At 37.6% G+C, this 17109-nt stretch overlaps 1 protein-coding gene across 1 annotated transcript in view; it reads left to right on the top strand.

The window, feature by feature from the left end:
- The window catches only part of MICU2 (mitochondrial calcium uptake 2), a 169154-nt gene that overhangs the window by 126917 nt on the left and 25128 nt on the right, over positions 1–17109 (top strand). The window contains exon 7 of the mRNA XM_032315404.1: positions 7101–7166. Within this exon, the coding sequence (XP_032171295.1) occupies positions 7101–7166 (66 nt within the window). The remainder of the gene's footprint in view (positions 1–7100; positions 7167–17109) is intronic.

A 17109-nucleotide genomic window follows, 5' to 3' on the forward strand; every position in this document is an offset into this window, starting at 1 on the left:
TCTAGGTCCATCCATGTTGTCACAAATGGCAAAATCTCACCCTTTTTTTGGCTATGGACACTTAGGTTGCTTGTATCTTAGCTATTGTAAATAATGCTGCAGTAAACATTGAGGTCCATATGTCTTTTCATATTTGTGTTTTTGTTTTCTTTGAGTGAATACCCAGTGGTGGAATTATTGGATTATGTGTTATTTCTATCTTTAATTTTTTGAGGTACCTCCGTACCATTTTATACAGTAGCTGTACCAATTTATATTTCTACCAACAGTGCACAAGGGTTCCTTTTTCTCTGCATTCTTGCCAACACTTGGTATTTCTTAACATGGCAAGCTTTATCTCACACCATACTCACTTGGATAGAACTTTAGGACAGAACCTTGTTCCTCTAAATCCCACACCATATTAGAATAAGCCAATGTTGTAAAAAGTCTCCTAAAAAATTCTCATTTCAGTGAACTAATCTTAATTGCTTTGGTTTATTTGTAAGTATTTAATGACTATGAAGATTGTAACAACTATATTAAATGTCATAGTAAAAGACATGTTTTTTAAAATTTTGTACAAAAACTTATCATCACTATGCATAACATCTATTTGTATTTTTGAACTGTTATCTGTATGATAAATTATAAATAACTTTCAGTACTGAATCCAATCTGAGTACTTTAAAGAGGGTCCAAATTACCAGTGTTAGAAATAAAAAGGAAATATCACCACAGATTCTGCAAATATCAGAAGGATTAAAATGGAATATTGTGAACAACTTATTCATATGTAACTATAAATTTGATAACTCAAATGAACTGGACAATGCCTTTAAAAAAAAAAAACTTACCAAAACTAACAAGAGAGAGAAATCTGAATAGCCCTTTATAAAAGAAATTGAATATGTTATCAAAAACTTCCCCACAAGTTGGTACAGCCTCTTTGGAGAACAGTGTGGAGATTCCTCAAGAAATTAAAAATAGAGCTTCCCTCTGACCCTGCCATTGCACTCCTGGGTATTTCCCCAAAGATACAGATGTCGTGAAAAGAAGGGCCATCTGTACCCCAGTGTTTATAGCAGCAATGGCCACAGTCACCAAACTGTGGAAAGAACCAAGATGCCCTTCAACGGATGAATGGATAAGGAAGATGTGGTCCATACACACTCTGGAGTATTATGTCTCCATGAGAAAGGACGAATACCCAACTTTTGTATCAACATGGATGGGACTGGAGGAGTTTATGCTGAGTGAAATAAGTCAAGCAGAGAGAGTCAGTTATCATATGGTTTCACTGATTTGTGGAGCATAACAAATAGCATGGAGGACATGGGGAGATAGAGAGGAGAAGGGAGTTGGGGGAAATTGGAAGGGGAGGTGAACCATGAGAGACTATGGACTCTGAAAAACAATCTGAGGGTTTTGAAGGGATGGGGGGGGAGGTCGGGGTACCAAGTGGTGGGTATTATAGAGGGCACGGATTGCATGGAGCACTGGGTGTGGTGCAAAAATAATGAATACTGTTATGCTGAAAATAAATAAAAAATAAATTAAAAAAAAAAAAAACTTTCCCACAAAGAAGTGTCCAGGCCCAGGGCACCTGGCTGGTTCAGTGGGTTAAGCCTCTGCCTTTGGTCATGAACTCAGGGTCCTAGGATTGAGCTCCCCTATCGGGCTCTCTGCTCAGTAGGGAGCCTGCTCTCTATCTCTCTCTCTCTCTCTGCCAGCCTCTCTGCCTACTTGTGATCTCTCTCTCTCTCTCTCTCTCTCTGTGTCGAATAAATAAATAAAATCTTTAAAAACAAAAAAAAAGAAAGAAAAGAAAAGAAATATCCAGGCCCAGATGGTTTTACTGGTGAAATCTGTCAAGCATTTATGAAAGAAGAAATGCCAAATTTTCACAAACTCTTTCAGAAAATACAAGAAAAAGGAACAGTTCCCTCTCATAAGAACAGCATATTCCTGATAACTAAAACTTGGCAAAGGTATAACAAGAAAAATAAATTACAGACCAGCTTTCATCATGAACAAAGACACAGAATACCTAATCTGATAGAACAAAACACATTATATACTATATAAAATAATGCACGAAAATCGAGTGAGATTTATGCAGAGAATACAAAATTTGTTTAAAGACTGAAAATCAATCAGTGCAGTCCAGTGTATTAACAAAATAAAGGAGAGATCCACATGATCCTATCATTACATGCTTACAAAATACTTAAGAAAATAAGCACTTTATAATAAAACTGAGCAAAGTAGATATTGAAGACAAGTTTTTCAATCTGATGAAGGGCATTTATAAAAAATTTAAAGGTGGCACCATGCTACAGATCAAATATAGAATTTGTCCCTTTATGATCAGAAACAAGGCAAGCTGTATTTCCTCCTCTCTTCTGTTCAACATTTTACTGAAGATTCTAATAATAGCAACACAAGTGGGGGGGTGGATAAAAAGATTGGAAAGGAAGAAATAAATCCAACTTTATTCACAGATATCAATAAGAAAAGGAAAGCTGCTAGAACCAAAAGCAAATTTAGGAAGTTCTCAATACAGAATGTCATATGGAGAAATCAGTTGTATTTCTACATACTAGCAGCAAATAGTTGGAAAATGAAATTAAAATCGGTTCTCCTTTGGATGGTATCAGATAAAGTAGAAATAAATTTAACAAAAGCATTCACCAAAAGCTTCAGACATTGCCAGTAGAAATTTAAGGAAACCTAAATAAATGGAGGAATATACCATGTTAATGGTAAGAAGATTCAATAGTGTTAAAATGTCAGTTCTTCCCAAATTGGTCTAAAGATTTAAATTCCCAAGCAAAATCCCAGAAGGCTTTTTTTGTAGAAATTAACAAGCTGATTTTAAAGTATATATGTTGGGGGGGGAAAAAAAGGACCTGGAACATTCAAATCAATCTTGAGAAACAGGAGCAAATCTGGATAACTCAGACTGCCTGACTTTAAGACTTAACTACAAAGGTACAGTTATGGTGACACTGTGATATTGATCTAAGTAAGTAGATTAGTGGAAGATAATAAAGAATCCATACATGGTTGCTTAATTCTTCATAAAGTCACCAGCTCAGTTCATGGGAAGAGAAAAGTCTTTTCAATAAATGACACTAAAACAATTGGATATGTATGAAAAAAAAAATTAGTTATAACCCCAGCCTCAAACCATATGGAGACATACCTTGGAGATACCACAAATTTAGTTCCAGACCACCACAATAAAGCAAGTCAAATGAATTTTTTGGTTTCCTAGTGCATTTAATCTGTTAAGTGCAATATCATTATGTCTGAAAAGATGAATGCATGTACTTTAATTAAAAAGTACTTTATTGCTAAAAAATGCTAACCGTCAGCTGAGCTTTTAGCGAGTGGTAATCTTTTTTGCTACTGAAGGGTCTTGTATCCATATTTATGGCTGCTGATGGAACAGGGTTGTGGTTACTGGAAGTTGGGCAATTTCTTAAGACAGTGGAGTTTGCCTCATTGATTGACTCTGTCACAAATGATTTCTCTCTAGCGTTTGATGCTGTTACTTCTTTCAAAATTGGAGTCAATCTTCTCAAACCCTGCTGACTACTTTATCAGCTAAGTTTATATAATATTCTAAATCTTTTGTTGTCATTTCAACAATCTTCTCTAGGAGTGGATTCCATTTCAAGAAACCACTTTCTGTGCTCATTCATAAGAAGTAATTCTTAATCCATTAAAGTTTTATCATGAGATTGCAGCAGTTCAAATATAAAAATAATGAAAAGGCTTGAAATATTACGAAAATTACCAAAATGTGACACAGAGACACAAAGTGAACAAGAGTTGTTGGGAAAATAGCTCCAAGAGCCTTGCTCAATACAGGGTTGACACAAATCTTCAATTTTAAAAAATGCAGTATCTACAGGGGCGCCTGGGTGGCTCAGTGGGTAAAGCCTCTGCCTTCAGCTCAGGTCACGATCCCATGGCCCTGAGATCGAGCCCCGCATTGGGCTCTCTGCTCAGTGGGAAGCCTGCTTCACCCTCTCTCTCTGCCTGCCTCTCTGCCTATTTGAGATCGCTGCCTGTCAGATTAATTAATTAATCAATTAATTAATTAATTAATCTTTTTTAAAAATTAAAAATGCAATATCTACAAAGTGCAGTAAAGCAAGGTGTGTCTGTATAAAAATGTATTTGAGATAAATTATAGATCTAAACATAAAACTAAACCCATTAAGTTTCTGGGAAAAAACATGAGAGAATATACTCAGGATCTAGGATATTCAGAGTTTCTTAGGGCACTAAGCAATAACCACAAAAGAAAAAAATTAAGTTAGTCTTTATCCAAATCAAAAACTTTTATTCATTCAGAGACCCATTAAGAAAATGAATAGGCAAACTACAGGATGGGAGGAAATATTTTCAAGCAGATATCTGACAAAGAACTTGTATCCAGAATCGATAAATAACTCAACAACTTAATATTTAAAGTCAAGAAGAATTTAATTCTTCCCTTCCAAGGAATTCATCTGAGTGAAATATTAAAATATGTCCACTAAAAAACAAAAGAATTGTGCAAGAAAGCTTATGGCAGAAATCTGCTGTACAACATAGTGCATATAGTTAAGAGTATGGTGTTGTACACTTAAAAACTTAAGAAGGGGGGCGCCTGGGTGGCTCAGTGGGTTAAAGCCTCTGTCTTCAGCTCAGGTCATGATCTCAGGGTCCTGGGATCAAGCCCCGCTTTGGGCTCTCTGCTCAGCAGGGAGCCTACTTCTTCCTCTCTCTCTACTGCCTCTCTGCCTACTTGTGATCTGTCTGTCAAATAAATTTAAAAAAAAAAACAAGAAGGTACATCACATGCTAAGTGTTCTTACACCAAAGGAAAAAAGAAACACACAAATCTTTTGGTAGTGATAGGTATGTTTATTACTTGATGTATCTCAGATGTATGCATGTGTCCAAGATTTTGTATATTAAGAATACCTTAGTAAAGCTAGAAACAGAAAATTTATGGTAGCTTGATTCATACTAATCACTAATTCACACTAATCAAAAACCAGAGACAGTGCAAACATCTGTCAACAAGTGAATGGATAAATAGTGATATATTTATACAGTGGGATACAGCTCAACAATAAATAAGAACACACACTACTTATGTACAAACATGAATGAATCTCAAAACCATTATGCAGAGTAGAAGGTGACCACAGCACAAAAGAATACATTCCATTTGATGCAATTTATTTGAATTTCTAAACTAAGTGAAACTCATTAATATGGGAGAAAAAACTCAAACTCTGATATTTTCTTTGTGGGAATGCAGAGAGGAAGGATTGAGTGGGGAAGAAACACAAAGAACTTTCTGAGAAATCAGAAATGTTCTATTCTGGGATAGGAGGATGGGTTACTCGGGTATATCCATTTGTCAAAATTGAGTGGCTATGATTTGTACATTTAGTGTACATAAATTTTTCCTCAAAAGCTATAAATGAGGGGTGCTTGTGTGGCTCAGTTGTTAAGCATCTGCCTTCCGCTCAGGTCATGGTCCCTGTGTCTGGGATTGGGGCCTGCATCAGGCTCCCTGCTCAGCCAGGAGCCTGCTTCTACCTCTCCCACTCCCCTGCATGTGTTCCCTCTTTGTCCCTCTCTCTCTGTCAAATAAATAAATAAAATGGGGTTTTTTTTGAAAAGTGCTGTAAATGATAACAATTGACAAGGAACCTGGGAATAGGTAGAAGGATAAATAAACCCAGAATGGCAGAGTACTGATAAGTTGAAGCTAAAAAATGTTTGGTTTATTACAGAATTCTCTTTACTTCGCTATGTTTAAAATTTTCCATTGTAAAAATTTTTAAAGGAGACACAGTAAGCAAAGGGAGAAAGGTATTGAATTCAGCATTATATATTTGACTATCAACTTAAAAAATAAGGATAAAACAAATGTAAAACTTTTCAACACTTTTTCCCTAAAATAATTGTGGGGGAGATGTGGAAAAGTTTGAGGGACTAAGAGAACTAGAGATAAACCTTACCTAAAACAAACATAATAGAGGCAGCAAAACTTGAGATAATTAATTTGGAATTTAGTTGGAACAGTTTTCAAACTGTTAATAAAGAAGTAGCCTAGAAAAAAATAAGTGAAGGTTTGTCTCCTAATTCATTTGAATCCATAGTTTCAGATTATTTCTACATTTAATTTTTTTAAAACTTTTTTTTTTTTTAATTTGCTTTCCACATGAGGATTGGTACAAATGACTCTGAAAGGTAGGTTTTTAAATGTATTCGGTCTCAGGGTACTATTGACAATTTTATATATGGCAGAACTGTAGGTTTTTTAATTATTTTGATGCTTGGGGCACCTGAATGGCTCAGCTCAGAGTCGGCTTGGGATTCTCTGACTCTCCCTATGCCCCTCCCCCTGCTTCTGCTCTCTCGAGCTCTCTCACTCTCTCAAATAAATAAAATATTTTTAAAAGATTATTTTGATGCTTTACAAATGCATAAGAGGAAGAAGACCATTTTTATATAGTATAAGTAGCTTCTGAAGAGCTATATACTTGAGGGGCACGTGGGTGGTTCAGTTGGTTAAGTGACCAACTCTTGATTTCCTCTGAGGTCAGGATCTCACATGATCTCAAGATTATGAGATCGAGCCCCAAGTCAGGCACCACTCTGGGTGTAGAGCCTGCTTAAAGAGTGTCTGTCTGTCTCTCTCTCTCTTAAAAATTCTCCCTCTTCCTCTACCATTCCCCTTTAAAAAAAAAAAAAAAAAGGCTATATACTTGAAAATGTGGCCATAAACTAGCAGTGATACAAAAACTTAATTATGAATCAAAGTTCCCTTGAAGAATGATGGTAATCTTGAAGTTTTTATAGAGTAATGTCTTTGGAATATGTATTACGTAAACCAGCTTTCTTAAGAGGAAGAAAATGATTCAAATTTTAAGAATGTAAGTACTCCTTTAATTCTTATATGATTTAAGAAAAGTACAATATTAGCTATAATGCAGAATTTAGGTTGCTACTTAACAATTAGTATATATTTTATAATGAAAACTTAGCATCTGTTTCTTAGTCCAGTAGTCACACAGCTGAATTCACGTTTGCTATCTTTTTAGCTACAGAAGATCATAAGTAAACAAGATGACTTGAAGACAACAACAGCTAATGAAACAGAATGCCAGGTATGTGAAAATAAACTGAGTATTTCCAGACAGATGATATTTACAGTAGTTTCTTCTGTTTGTCAAATAAATATTCTCACATCGTTGGGAAAATTATCAGTAACTTCATTTTTCTAAATATTTTGAATAGATTTGCTACATTCACATGGTCCAAACTTCAAAAGATTCAAAAAGAATATGTGCAGAGGGCAGCATTTTCATCCCAGTCACCCAGTTCTCCCTGGCAATGAGTGCTTGAAGTGTCCTATGTATTTGCCTGGAGATACCTCATGTCTGTATAAGTGTATCCGTAAAGAAGTAACTAAATACATCCATGTGTACTTTTTTCTACTTTTCTGCAAGGAGTAGCCCAGTATGTTGTTTCGTACTCTCCCGTTTTTTCCTCAATACGTCTGAATATCTCCTTTTTAACAATGCCATAGTGCTTTCTTGTATGATGTACTAGTTTATGTAACCATTCCTCTCTTTAAAAACAGTATATCCAATCTTAACGTATATCCAGCCCCTTGATAATGCAAATAATGCTACAGTTAATAATCCTGTAATGTATCTTTTTATATATATATGTGAATATATCTGAGGGATAACTTCCCAGAAATGTGATTGCTAGGTCAAAAGGTATGATATTTCTAAGGTTGTTGATAAATTTTGACAAATTTGGCAAATATCTCCTATAGAAAATGAAACAATTTTCATTCCCACCACTAATGTATATCAGTAAATTTTCTGCTGATAATCTTGCAGACAGTTCTAATTCCACAGCATGCTTTCCATGAGATTTTCTTAAATTTCCAAATTATTTCATCTTTTTAGAGATGTCTGCTTCAAATTTTGCAAATTATTAAAACCACAATTCTTTCTTACATTTCATCCCTTTGAGCAATCCTGTGCTGGACTTCCTTTACCCACATCTGATTCCTTGAATGGTATTCCCTATTCCTAGATGTATATATCCTGTGTGTTCCCATCGTACCCTGTATGTCCACCATCATAACACCTCTCACACATTAATATAATTGTCTGTGTCCTCCTCTGAACTGTAAGCCTCATTCCTCTCTTTACAGTTGTTTGAAGTTAGGGAGCAGTCCACAAGACCACTTACTTTTTTTTTTTTAATTTCTTTTCATTGTAACAGAATTCATTGTTTATGCACCATATCCAGTGCTCCATGCAATACGTGCCCTCCCTAATATCCACCACCAGGCTCACCCAACCTCCCACCCACCGCCCCTTCAAAACCCACAGATTGTTTTTCAGAGTCCATAGTCTCTCATGGTTCGTCTCCCCCTCCAGTTTCCCTCAACTCCCCCTTCTCTCCATCTCCCCATGTCCTCTATGTTATTTCTTATGCTCCACAAATAAGTGAAACCATGTAATTGACTCTCTCTGCTTGACTTATTTCACTCAGCATAAACTCCTCCAGTCCCATCCATGTTGATACAAAAGTTGGGTATTCATCCTTTCTCATGGAGACATAATACTCCATAGTGTGTATGGACCACATCTTCCTTATCCATTCATCCGTTGAAGGGCATCTTGGTTCTTTCCACAGTTTGGCGACTATGACCATTGCTGCTATGAACATTGGGGTACAGATGAGACCACTTACTTTTGATAGCAGCTGCAAGTTCAGGGGACCCTGAGACCACCCTTGGGTTCCATTATTCACTGGAAGGACTCAAAAAGCTAACTGAAAATTGTTAGGTTCATGGGTCGTTTCTTACAGTGAGCAGATACAGATTAAAATCAGCCCATGCAAGACACACATGAGGCAGAGGTCCAGAAAGTTCCACAAGCATAGGTTCCAGTTGTCCCCACCACGGGGATCATGGATAGCACTAACTGTCCCTACAAGATATATAACAGTACACATGGAGGGGGGCCAATCAGGGCCCTAACGTCCAGAGATTTTCTTGGGGTCAGCTATATAAATTTGTTTGGATACCCATGTTGCTGACCCCCGTGTCTAGCCATTCTGGAGGTGGTGCTATCCTCCATGACCCAAGCCACCACCTTAAACCTCATGGTTAGTCTGGTATGGCCCAAGGCCCTCAAGCAAACAAGACACTTAGCCATAGAGATGACCTCCCAGCAGCCCAGGACAAAAGCCAGACCTCTATCTGGGTATGGTAAATTCTTTACTGCATGAGTTTTATCTATATAGTCTGGGAAAGCACCAAAGCATGCTCTAAATGTTCATTAAATATTTTTAAATGAATGAACAAGTATTTAATTATATGAATATGACATTTTTATTATTGATCATTAAGATTGTTTCCAAATCTTTGCTGTTAGAATCAACAAATAAATAGTTTATTTAACTATTTAACCAGTAAATAGTTAAACGTGTGAATTTAGGACAGTGTTCTAAAGGTGAGATCGTTGGGTCAAAAGACGTGGATACTTTTAAGACTTTAGATTCATATGGTCATACTGCCTTCTAGAAAGGTTATAACAGTTTACAGTCCTACCACCACTGAGTAAACATGCCCCTCTATAAGCAGTGTCTCCAGAATTGGTATCTGTTTTTGTTCTGTTTTTTTAAGTAGTGCCAGTTAGATAGGAGAAAAGGTATCTCAGTTACTCTTTTTCAAGATATTTCTTAAAAATTTTCTGTTCTTTGGGAATTTCTTTAGATTTCTCTTCATATTTACTTTTAAGAGTACTTTTAAAAACTTTTTCAAAATTATTGAAATATTTATCAGATTTGGTTTTGTTTATGACATTTTGGTTATAGATGTTATTTTTTACGTGGTCATATTTATTTGTCTGTTAATTTTATTTATCTAACCTCTTTCATTTTTTTAAATCAAAATCAGTTATAAATACTAACCTGTATTATCCTCTCCTTTAGTTATGCTTTCGGATTTTTACATTTAATTTTTTCATTTATCTGAAATTTGTTTCTTAAGGGCATCCCTAGTGACATTACTTTTTTACTATTATAAATGGACTCTTTTCCCTCAAGGGAAGAATTACTGCACAGGAAATCTATTTGATTTTTACTTTTAGCCTGGCTTCCTAGGAGTCACTACTGTGTCGCACAGTTTTAAGTGTCCAGCCAGAGACTGTACTAAGACCACAGAGATAATAAGGTGTGTCCTCCCTTCCCCCCGCCAATGTGTTTGTGTAAGGTTGGAAGTACATTCACATGTAAGCTCTTTTTAAGCCTGCCAGTACACACACCTATGTCAGCTCTTTGAGCCAAGGATTTGTGGGCAGCTTGAGCTGGTATGGTCTCTGCTAAATGTGGAGCACAACCTAGGGTACAAGGAGAGCACAGCAAGTCCTTCTGTTTGTCTCGGCTCCTCAGACTTTCAAGTACCTGACCATCTGAGTCCATTGCTTGCTCCAAAGAGGACTACAGTCTTGCTTAAAGGAGCCACCAAGATCACCTGCAAACTCCCTCCATCAGCAACAGGGAAACTGGTTTTGGACAGCCTGACACTCTCTGGTAGAACTCCCATAGGGTAGAATAGAAAAGGCAAGAAGGCCATAGACGTTTGCTGCCCAAAGTTTAATAGTTAATTTGAAAAACGCTTCTCACTTTATTATGTGCCTTTGGTTGGGTTCCGCAGTGCTAAATAGTTGTGTTATGACCATTTTGTCCAGCTATTTGCTTTTTGGGGAAAACCTTTTTTGTCATTTTATCCTGTGGGAAATCAGAAGGCAGTTACCACATTTTAATTGGCCAATAGGTTTACATTGACTTTTAATAAACATGGTGAGTAAGTTCCAAAAGCAAATATTTTAGGTAAACCAATACAGGTAATAAAGTATAAAAGTTTACCTTTTAAAATAAATGCCATACTATATACCAAAAGCATGAACTACAGTGCATTTCGATACAGCTTATATTAATGACACTGACCATTTAATAATTAACTAGTTTTTAAGATACATGAAAAATAGATTAATATTTTAAAGATCTAGGGAATAAAATGTGCAGCATAGGGAATATTGTCAGTGGTATTGTAATAGTGTTGTTCAATGACAGGTGGGAGCTACAGTTGTGAGCACAGCTCACACACAGAGATGTTGAATCACTGTTGTGCACCTAAAACTAAAGTAACGTTGTATGTCAACTATGCACAAATAGAAAAGTTCAGAAACAAACAAAAAATTAAAAGAATCTAAATAAAGAAAACTATAAACAATAAATTTTAATTGAGGAAATAAGAGAAGATTGAAATAAAGGTAGGCTTTATTCTTGGGTAGGACTAGTGAGCCTTGTGAAGTGATCAATCCGCAGTAAATTAATCTATGAATTCAGTACAGTCTACATCAGAACTCAACACCTGAGTACCTGATTTCGGTTTTGTTTGGTTGTATTTTGAGGTTTGTGGGGAGGAGTTGGATGGTTTCTTCTTTGGTGGTAGTGTTTGAGAGGTAAGAGGTGTACAGAGACTTGCCAAAATGCTTTTAAACTTCATCTGGAAGAATAAACACGAGAGAATAGCCAAGAATAGTCTAGAAAATGCAAGTAATGAGAGGGGTAATGAAATGGTATAGTGAGCAATAGAATACTCAAATAAAATAAACCCAAATACATATGAGCAATAGCATATAATACAGATATCATTTTAAATCAGTAGGAAAAAATTACCAAATTACTTTTCAGTAATCCAGAAAAAAGGGAGTAATCTCCTTACCTCTCATATCCAATTAGTCACTAGGTACTGTCTGTTCTGCCTCTTGAATGTGTCTCAGATTTGTTGTTGTTGTTGTTCTTTTTCCATGACTCTCATTTTATCAGACTACCATCACTTCTCATTTCATTTACTGCAGTGGCCTCCTAACTGATCTCTCTGCATCCACTCCTGTATTTTCTAATTCACTTTCATATTATAGCCAGGGTGACCTAAAAGCACAAATATGATATAACAATAGCCAAAATGTGGAAGAGGCCAAAATGTCCTTCAGAAGATGAATGGATAAAGAAGATGTGCACCATATATACTATGGAATATTACTCAACCATCAGAAAGGATGAATACCTTTCATCGACATGGATGGAACCGGAGGGGATTATGCTAAGTGAAATAAGTCAAGCAGAGAAAGACAATTACATGATTTCATTCCTATGTGAAACATAAAGAATAGCATGGGGGACCACAGGGGAAGGGAGGGAAAACTGAATGGAAAAAACTCAAAGAGGGAGACAAACCATGAGAGACCCTGGACTCTGGGAAACATTGAGCGTTACAGAAGGGAGGAAGTGGAGGGAATGGGGTAACTGGGTGATATTAAGGAGAGCACATTTGGAGATGTGGTGTTACATGTAACTAATGAATCATCAAAAAAAAAAAAAACCTCAGACTCAGAAAGATCAACTGCCTACATCTCTTAATAGCTGTGTAGCTCCAGGTAAATTAGTATACTTCTCCTTGCATAAAATTAGTGTACTTCTCTTTGCATAAAAAGGTTCTTCATTATAAAATGAGAATAATAGGGGTGCCTGGCCGGCTCAGTCAGTAATGTGCAGCTCTTGATCTGTTGAGATCAACCCCCATCTTAGGTGTAGAGATTACTTAAAATAAAATCTTGAAGAAAAGAAAGAAAGGAATAATAGTAATCTACCTCAGTAGGTTGTTTTGAGGATCATATTAGTTAATTTATTCAAATCTCCTAAAACTCTGCTATATTTGCTTTATATTTATTATTATTGCTGTCTACACCCCAGCCACAGAGCACCATGCTCTCTAGCACCTTCAGACGTTTATACATGTTTCCTGTTTGGAATGTTTATTCCCACTTCTTATTTTCTTAACTTTGGTTCAAACTTTAGATCTCAGTTTAAATGGTATTTTTTTTTTTCAGGAAAGCCTTGTCTAAGCTGCTAAGTGAGTTGAAAACCCTTTATATGCTCCCAAAGCTCCTTGAACTTCTTCCCAATATTTTCATGCTTAGATTATTATTTTTAATAGCTTGTTGAATGCCCATGTACCCAACAGGAATAGAGACCCATGAAGCCCCAAGGCCTAACATGGTGTCTGACACATAATGGGCATTTACTACATCTTTGTGACTAATGGTGTGACTGACTGTGCTGGGTATATATATCAGTTCCTATAGCAGAATAAATTCCAGAGGAATCACAGATAATGTCAAAAGTCAAACAATGGAAATACTTGAGGAAATGTGGGGCTTTTCTGCAAGATGGCAGCATAGGAAGATCTTGAACTCACCCTGTCCCACAGATACATCAAATCTACAACTACATATGGATTATTTCCCTCTGAAAAAGATCTAAAAACTAGATGAACTGTTTCTCCACAACAGAAGGGAAAAAGATATGTAGGAGAGTCAGATGGTCTTACCAGAAACCACCCCAGCACTGTGACACCCAGCACTGTGCCACACAGTCCAGTAATTCTCCTGGAAGAGTGAGGGGATGGTGTCTCACTTACAGCACTCTCTGAACCAGAAAGATGAGCCCCAAAACATTTGGCTTAGAAAATGCAAAGGGGCTGATATCTAAGGGACCCAAAGTCCTATAGGAAACTGAGATGCCCCTTTTAAAGGGCTCACATGCAGTCTCATCATCCCCAAGACCCAGCAGAAAAATAGTAGTTTGAAAAATGCCAAGAGTCTATTGTAAAATTCATTTGGCAATCTAAAACCATCTGCTGGAAGGGCAAGGGACCGGTGAAACTCTCCCTGAAAATAGAGGTGCAGACAGAAGCCAATTTTGTACTCTCCACTGACTCTCTAGCACAAGTGGGTAGGCTCACAGGCAGCACCCTCCTGCTGCATTGCTAAGACAGGTGGGGACAAGCAGTTACCACACCATCCCACTGCCTTGAGGAAGCTGGAGAGTGCAGAAGGTTGCAGCACTCCCCCAGTCTGTAGCTGGGGCAGGCAAGCACAACATTCATGGCATTCCTCTCATTCCCTAAATAAAGTTGGTAAATGTAGGCAGTTGCAGCGCTCCCCGACTCTCTGGCTGGGATTGTCATTCTCACCCCCCACCCTAAAGCCAGCGTGCATGCACGGACAAGGTACTCAGCCACTACATTCGAGCCCACAGGTGTACAGTCAAGACATTTACCGCTGCTTTTCTGAAACTAGCAGACTTGCCCTGCCTCATACACTCTGCCTAGATAAAGCCAGCAGATACATGCAGTCCACACGGAGTCACCATTCAGTCGCCTGGCCCTGGTGGCCAAAGTGGCTGGCATTCTTGAGCTCCACAAGAATGTTAACACCCAGACAGTTCTTGACAAGCCACTACCATCAGGACACTGCACAGCAGCAGACTGAAACACAGCCTGAGTCTTATGGAAAAGAGGCCTGTTTGCTTAGCTCAGAGCTTCAGCTTCAGGTTCCCAAGCATATAAAGATGAAAGAAGTGCCCCTGGGGAGCCTAGTTAGAGACACGCTGCCCTTGCAACCCCCCTCAGCCTTCTGCATCTTAACAAGACCTCTCAGGAGCTTACACACTTACCTGGAGCCCTGGTTTTTGCAGCTGTTACCCAGGAGACATCTCTAAATCTGGTTTGGAGGCAGCAGAGACTATGATCGTAGCTCCTACAGGATTGTATATACTTTCATATTTAAAAACTGCTGCCTAAGTTCCGCTTCCAGTCAACCCTGGGTGTTAAATGAGATTCCTCCCCTTGGAACAGGCAGGTCGTGGTACACCAAACAGTGTCATGTGAAGGTCATATCAAGAATAAGTCAGGTGGTTTAGATAATCACAAAGGTTCAAGAGACAACAAAGAACTAAAAAAATAAGGCTGAAAGAGAAGTTTCATCACCTACATAAGGCACTGCTTTAAGAGTGAGATAGCTACTTCAAGTAGTACATAGAAACACACCAAGAGTCAAGCAAAAATGAAGAAACAGAGGAATGTGTTCCAAATAGAAGAACATGACAGAACCTCAGAAATAAACCTTAATAATGTGGAGGAAAGTGTTCTATCTGAAAAAGAATTTACGGTAATAGTCATCAAGATGCTCATGGAACTCAGGGAGAGTGGTGAATACAGTGAGAACTTCAACAAAGAGATAGAAAGTATAAGAAAGAATGAAGAAGGGGGTGCCTGGGTGGCCTAGTCTGTTAAGCATCTGACTCTTGATTTCGACTCAGGTCATGATCTCAGAGTTGTGAGATTGAGCCCTGCATCCACACTGGGCATGGTTCCTGCTCAAGATTCTGTCTCTCCCTCTCCCTTTGCCCCTCCCCCACTTCTTTCTCTCCCTCTTTTTTTTAAAAAAAAAAGGACCAAGAGGGGTTCAGTAGCAGACTAGATGAAGCAGAACAGATCAGTGATCTGGTAGACTGCAGTAGAACTCACCAAAGCAAAGCAATGAAAAGGAAAAACAAATTTAAGCAAGTAACTTAAGGGACCTCTAGGACAACATCAAATAGAATAACACTTGCATTATAAGGGACCCAGAAGGAGAAGAGAGAGTTAAGGTCAGGAAATGTATTTGAAAAATAATGGCTGAATACTTCCCTAACTAGGGGAAGGAAATAGACATCCAGGTCCAGGAAGCTCAGAGGATTTTAATTAAGATGAATCCAAAGAGATCCATACCAAGACACATAATAATTAAAATTTCAAAATTTAAAGAGAGAATCTCAAAAGCAGAAAGAGGAAAAACAAATTATTTCATAGAAGGGAAGTTCCAGGGGCGCCTGGGTGGCTCAGTGGGTTAAAGCCTCTGCCTTCGGCTCTGGTCATGGTCCCAGGGTACTGGGATCGAGCCCCACGTCGGGCTCTCTGCTCAGTGGGGAGCCTGCTTCCTCCTCTCTCTCTCTCTCCGCCTGCCTCTCTGCCTGTCAAATAAATAAATAAAATCTTTAAAAAAAAAAAAAAAAAAAAAAAAGAAGGGAAGTCCCATAAGGCTATTAGGAGATTTCATGGTAGAAACTGCAGGCCAGAAGGGAGTGACATGACATATTCAAAATGATGAAAGGAAAACAACTTCCAACCAAGAATGCAGGCATACCTTAGATATTGTGGGAGACTGAACCAGTAATCAGAAACCTCCTAACAAGCTGTCCAGGACAGGACAGCTTCACTGGTGAATTCTACCAAACATTCAAAGAACTTTTAGTGCCTATACTTCTCAAAGTCGTCCAAGATTTTGAAGAGGAGGGAATGCTCCCACACTGATTTTGCAAGGCCAGCATTACCCTTATACCAAAAGCAAAGAAGAACACCAAGAAGAAACAGAGAGGGAAAGGAGGAGGGAGGGAGGAAAAGAAGGGAAAGGAAATTACAGGCCAATATCCCTGATGAAAATACATGCAAAAATCAACAAAATATTAATACCCCAAACTCAGAATTACATTAAAATGATCTTACATCATGATCAAGTGGGATTTACTCTAGGGTTGCAAGTATGGTCAGCATATACAAATCAATCAAGGTGATATATACCACATCAACAAAATGAAGGCCGAAAATCATATTCTAATAGATGCATAAAAAATATAGAGAAAATTCAACATACATTTATGATTAAAAAAAAAAACTCAACAAAATGAGTATAGAGGGAACATACCTCAACATATTAAAGGCTGTATGTGACAGAGCCCCAGCTAAGATCTTACTCAGTGGTGAAAAGCTAAAGCTTTTCCTGTAAGATCAAGAACAAAAGAAGGATGCCTACTTTTGCCACTTTTATTCAACATAGAATTGAAAGTCCTAGCCAGAGCAATTAGGCAAGAAAAAGAAATAACAGGCATCCATACTGGAAAGGAAGAAGTAACATTTTCATTGTTTGCAGATGACATGATACTGGATGTAGAAAACCTATAGACTCTGCCAAAAAACTATCAGAACTAATAAGTGAATTCAGTAGAGTTGCAAGATACAAAATTAATATACAAAGCTCTCTTGCATTTCTGTACATTAACAAAATATATGAGAAATCAAGAAAATAATTCTATTTACAATTGCATTAAAAACAACAAAATGCCAGGGAATAA

This window comes from Mustela erminea, chromosome 15 (genome assembly GCF_009829155.1).
Source record: "Mustela erminea isolate mMusErm1 chromosome 15, mMusErm1.Pri, whole genome shotgun sequence".
Taxonomy (NCBI): Eukaryota; Metazoa; Chordata; class Mammalia; order Carnivora; family Mustelidae; genus Mustela; species Mustela erminea.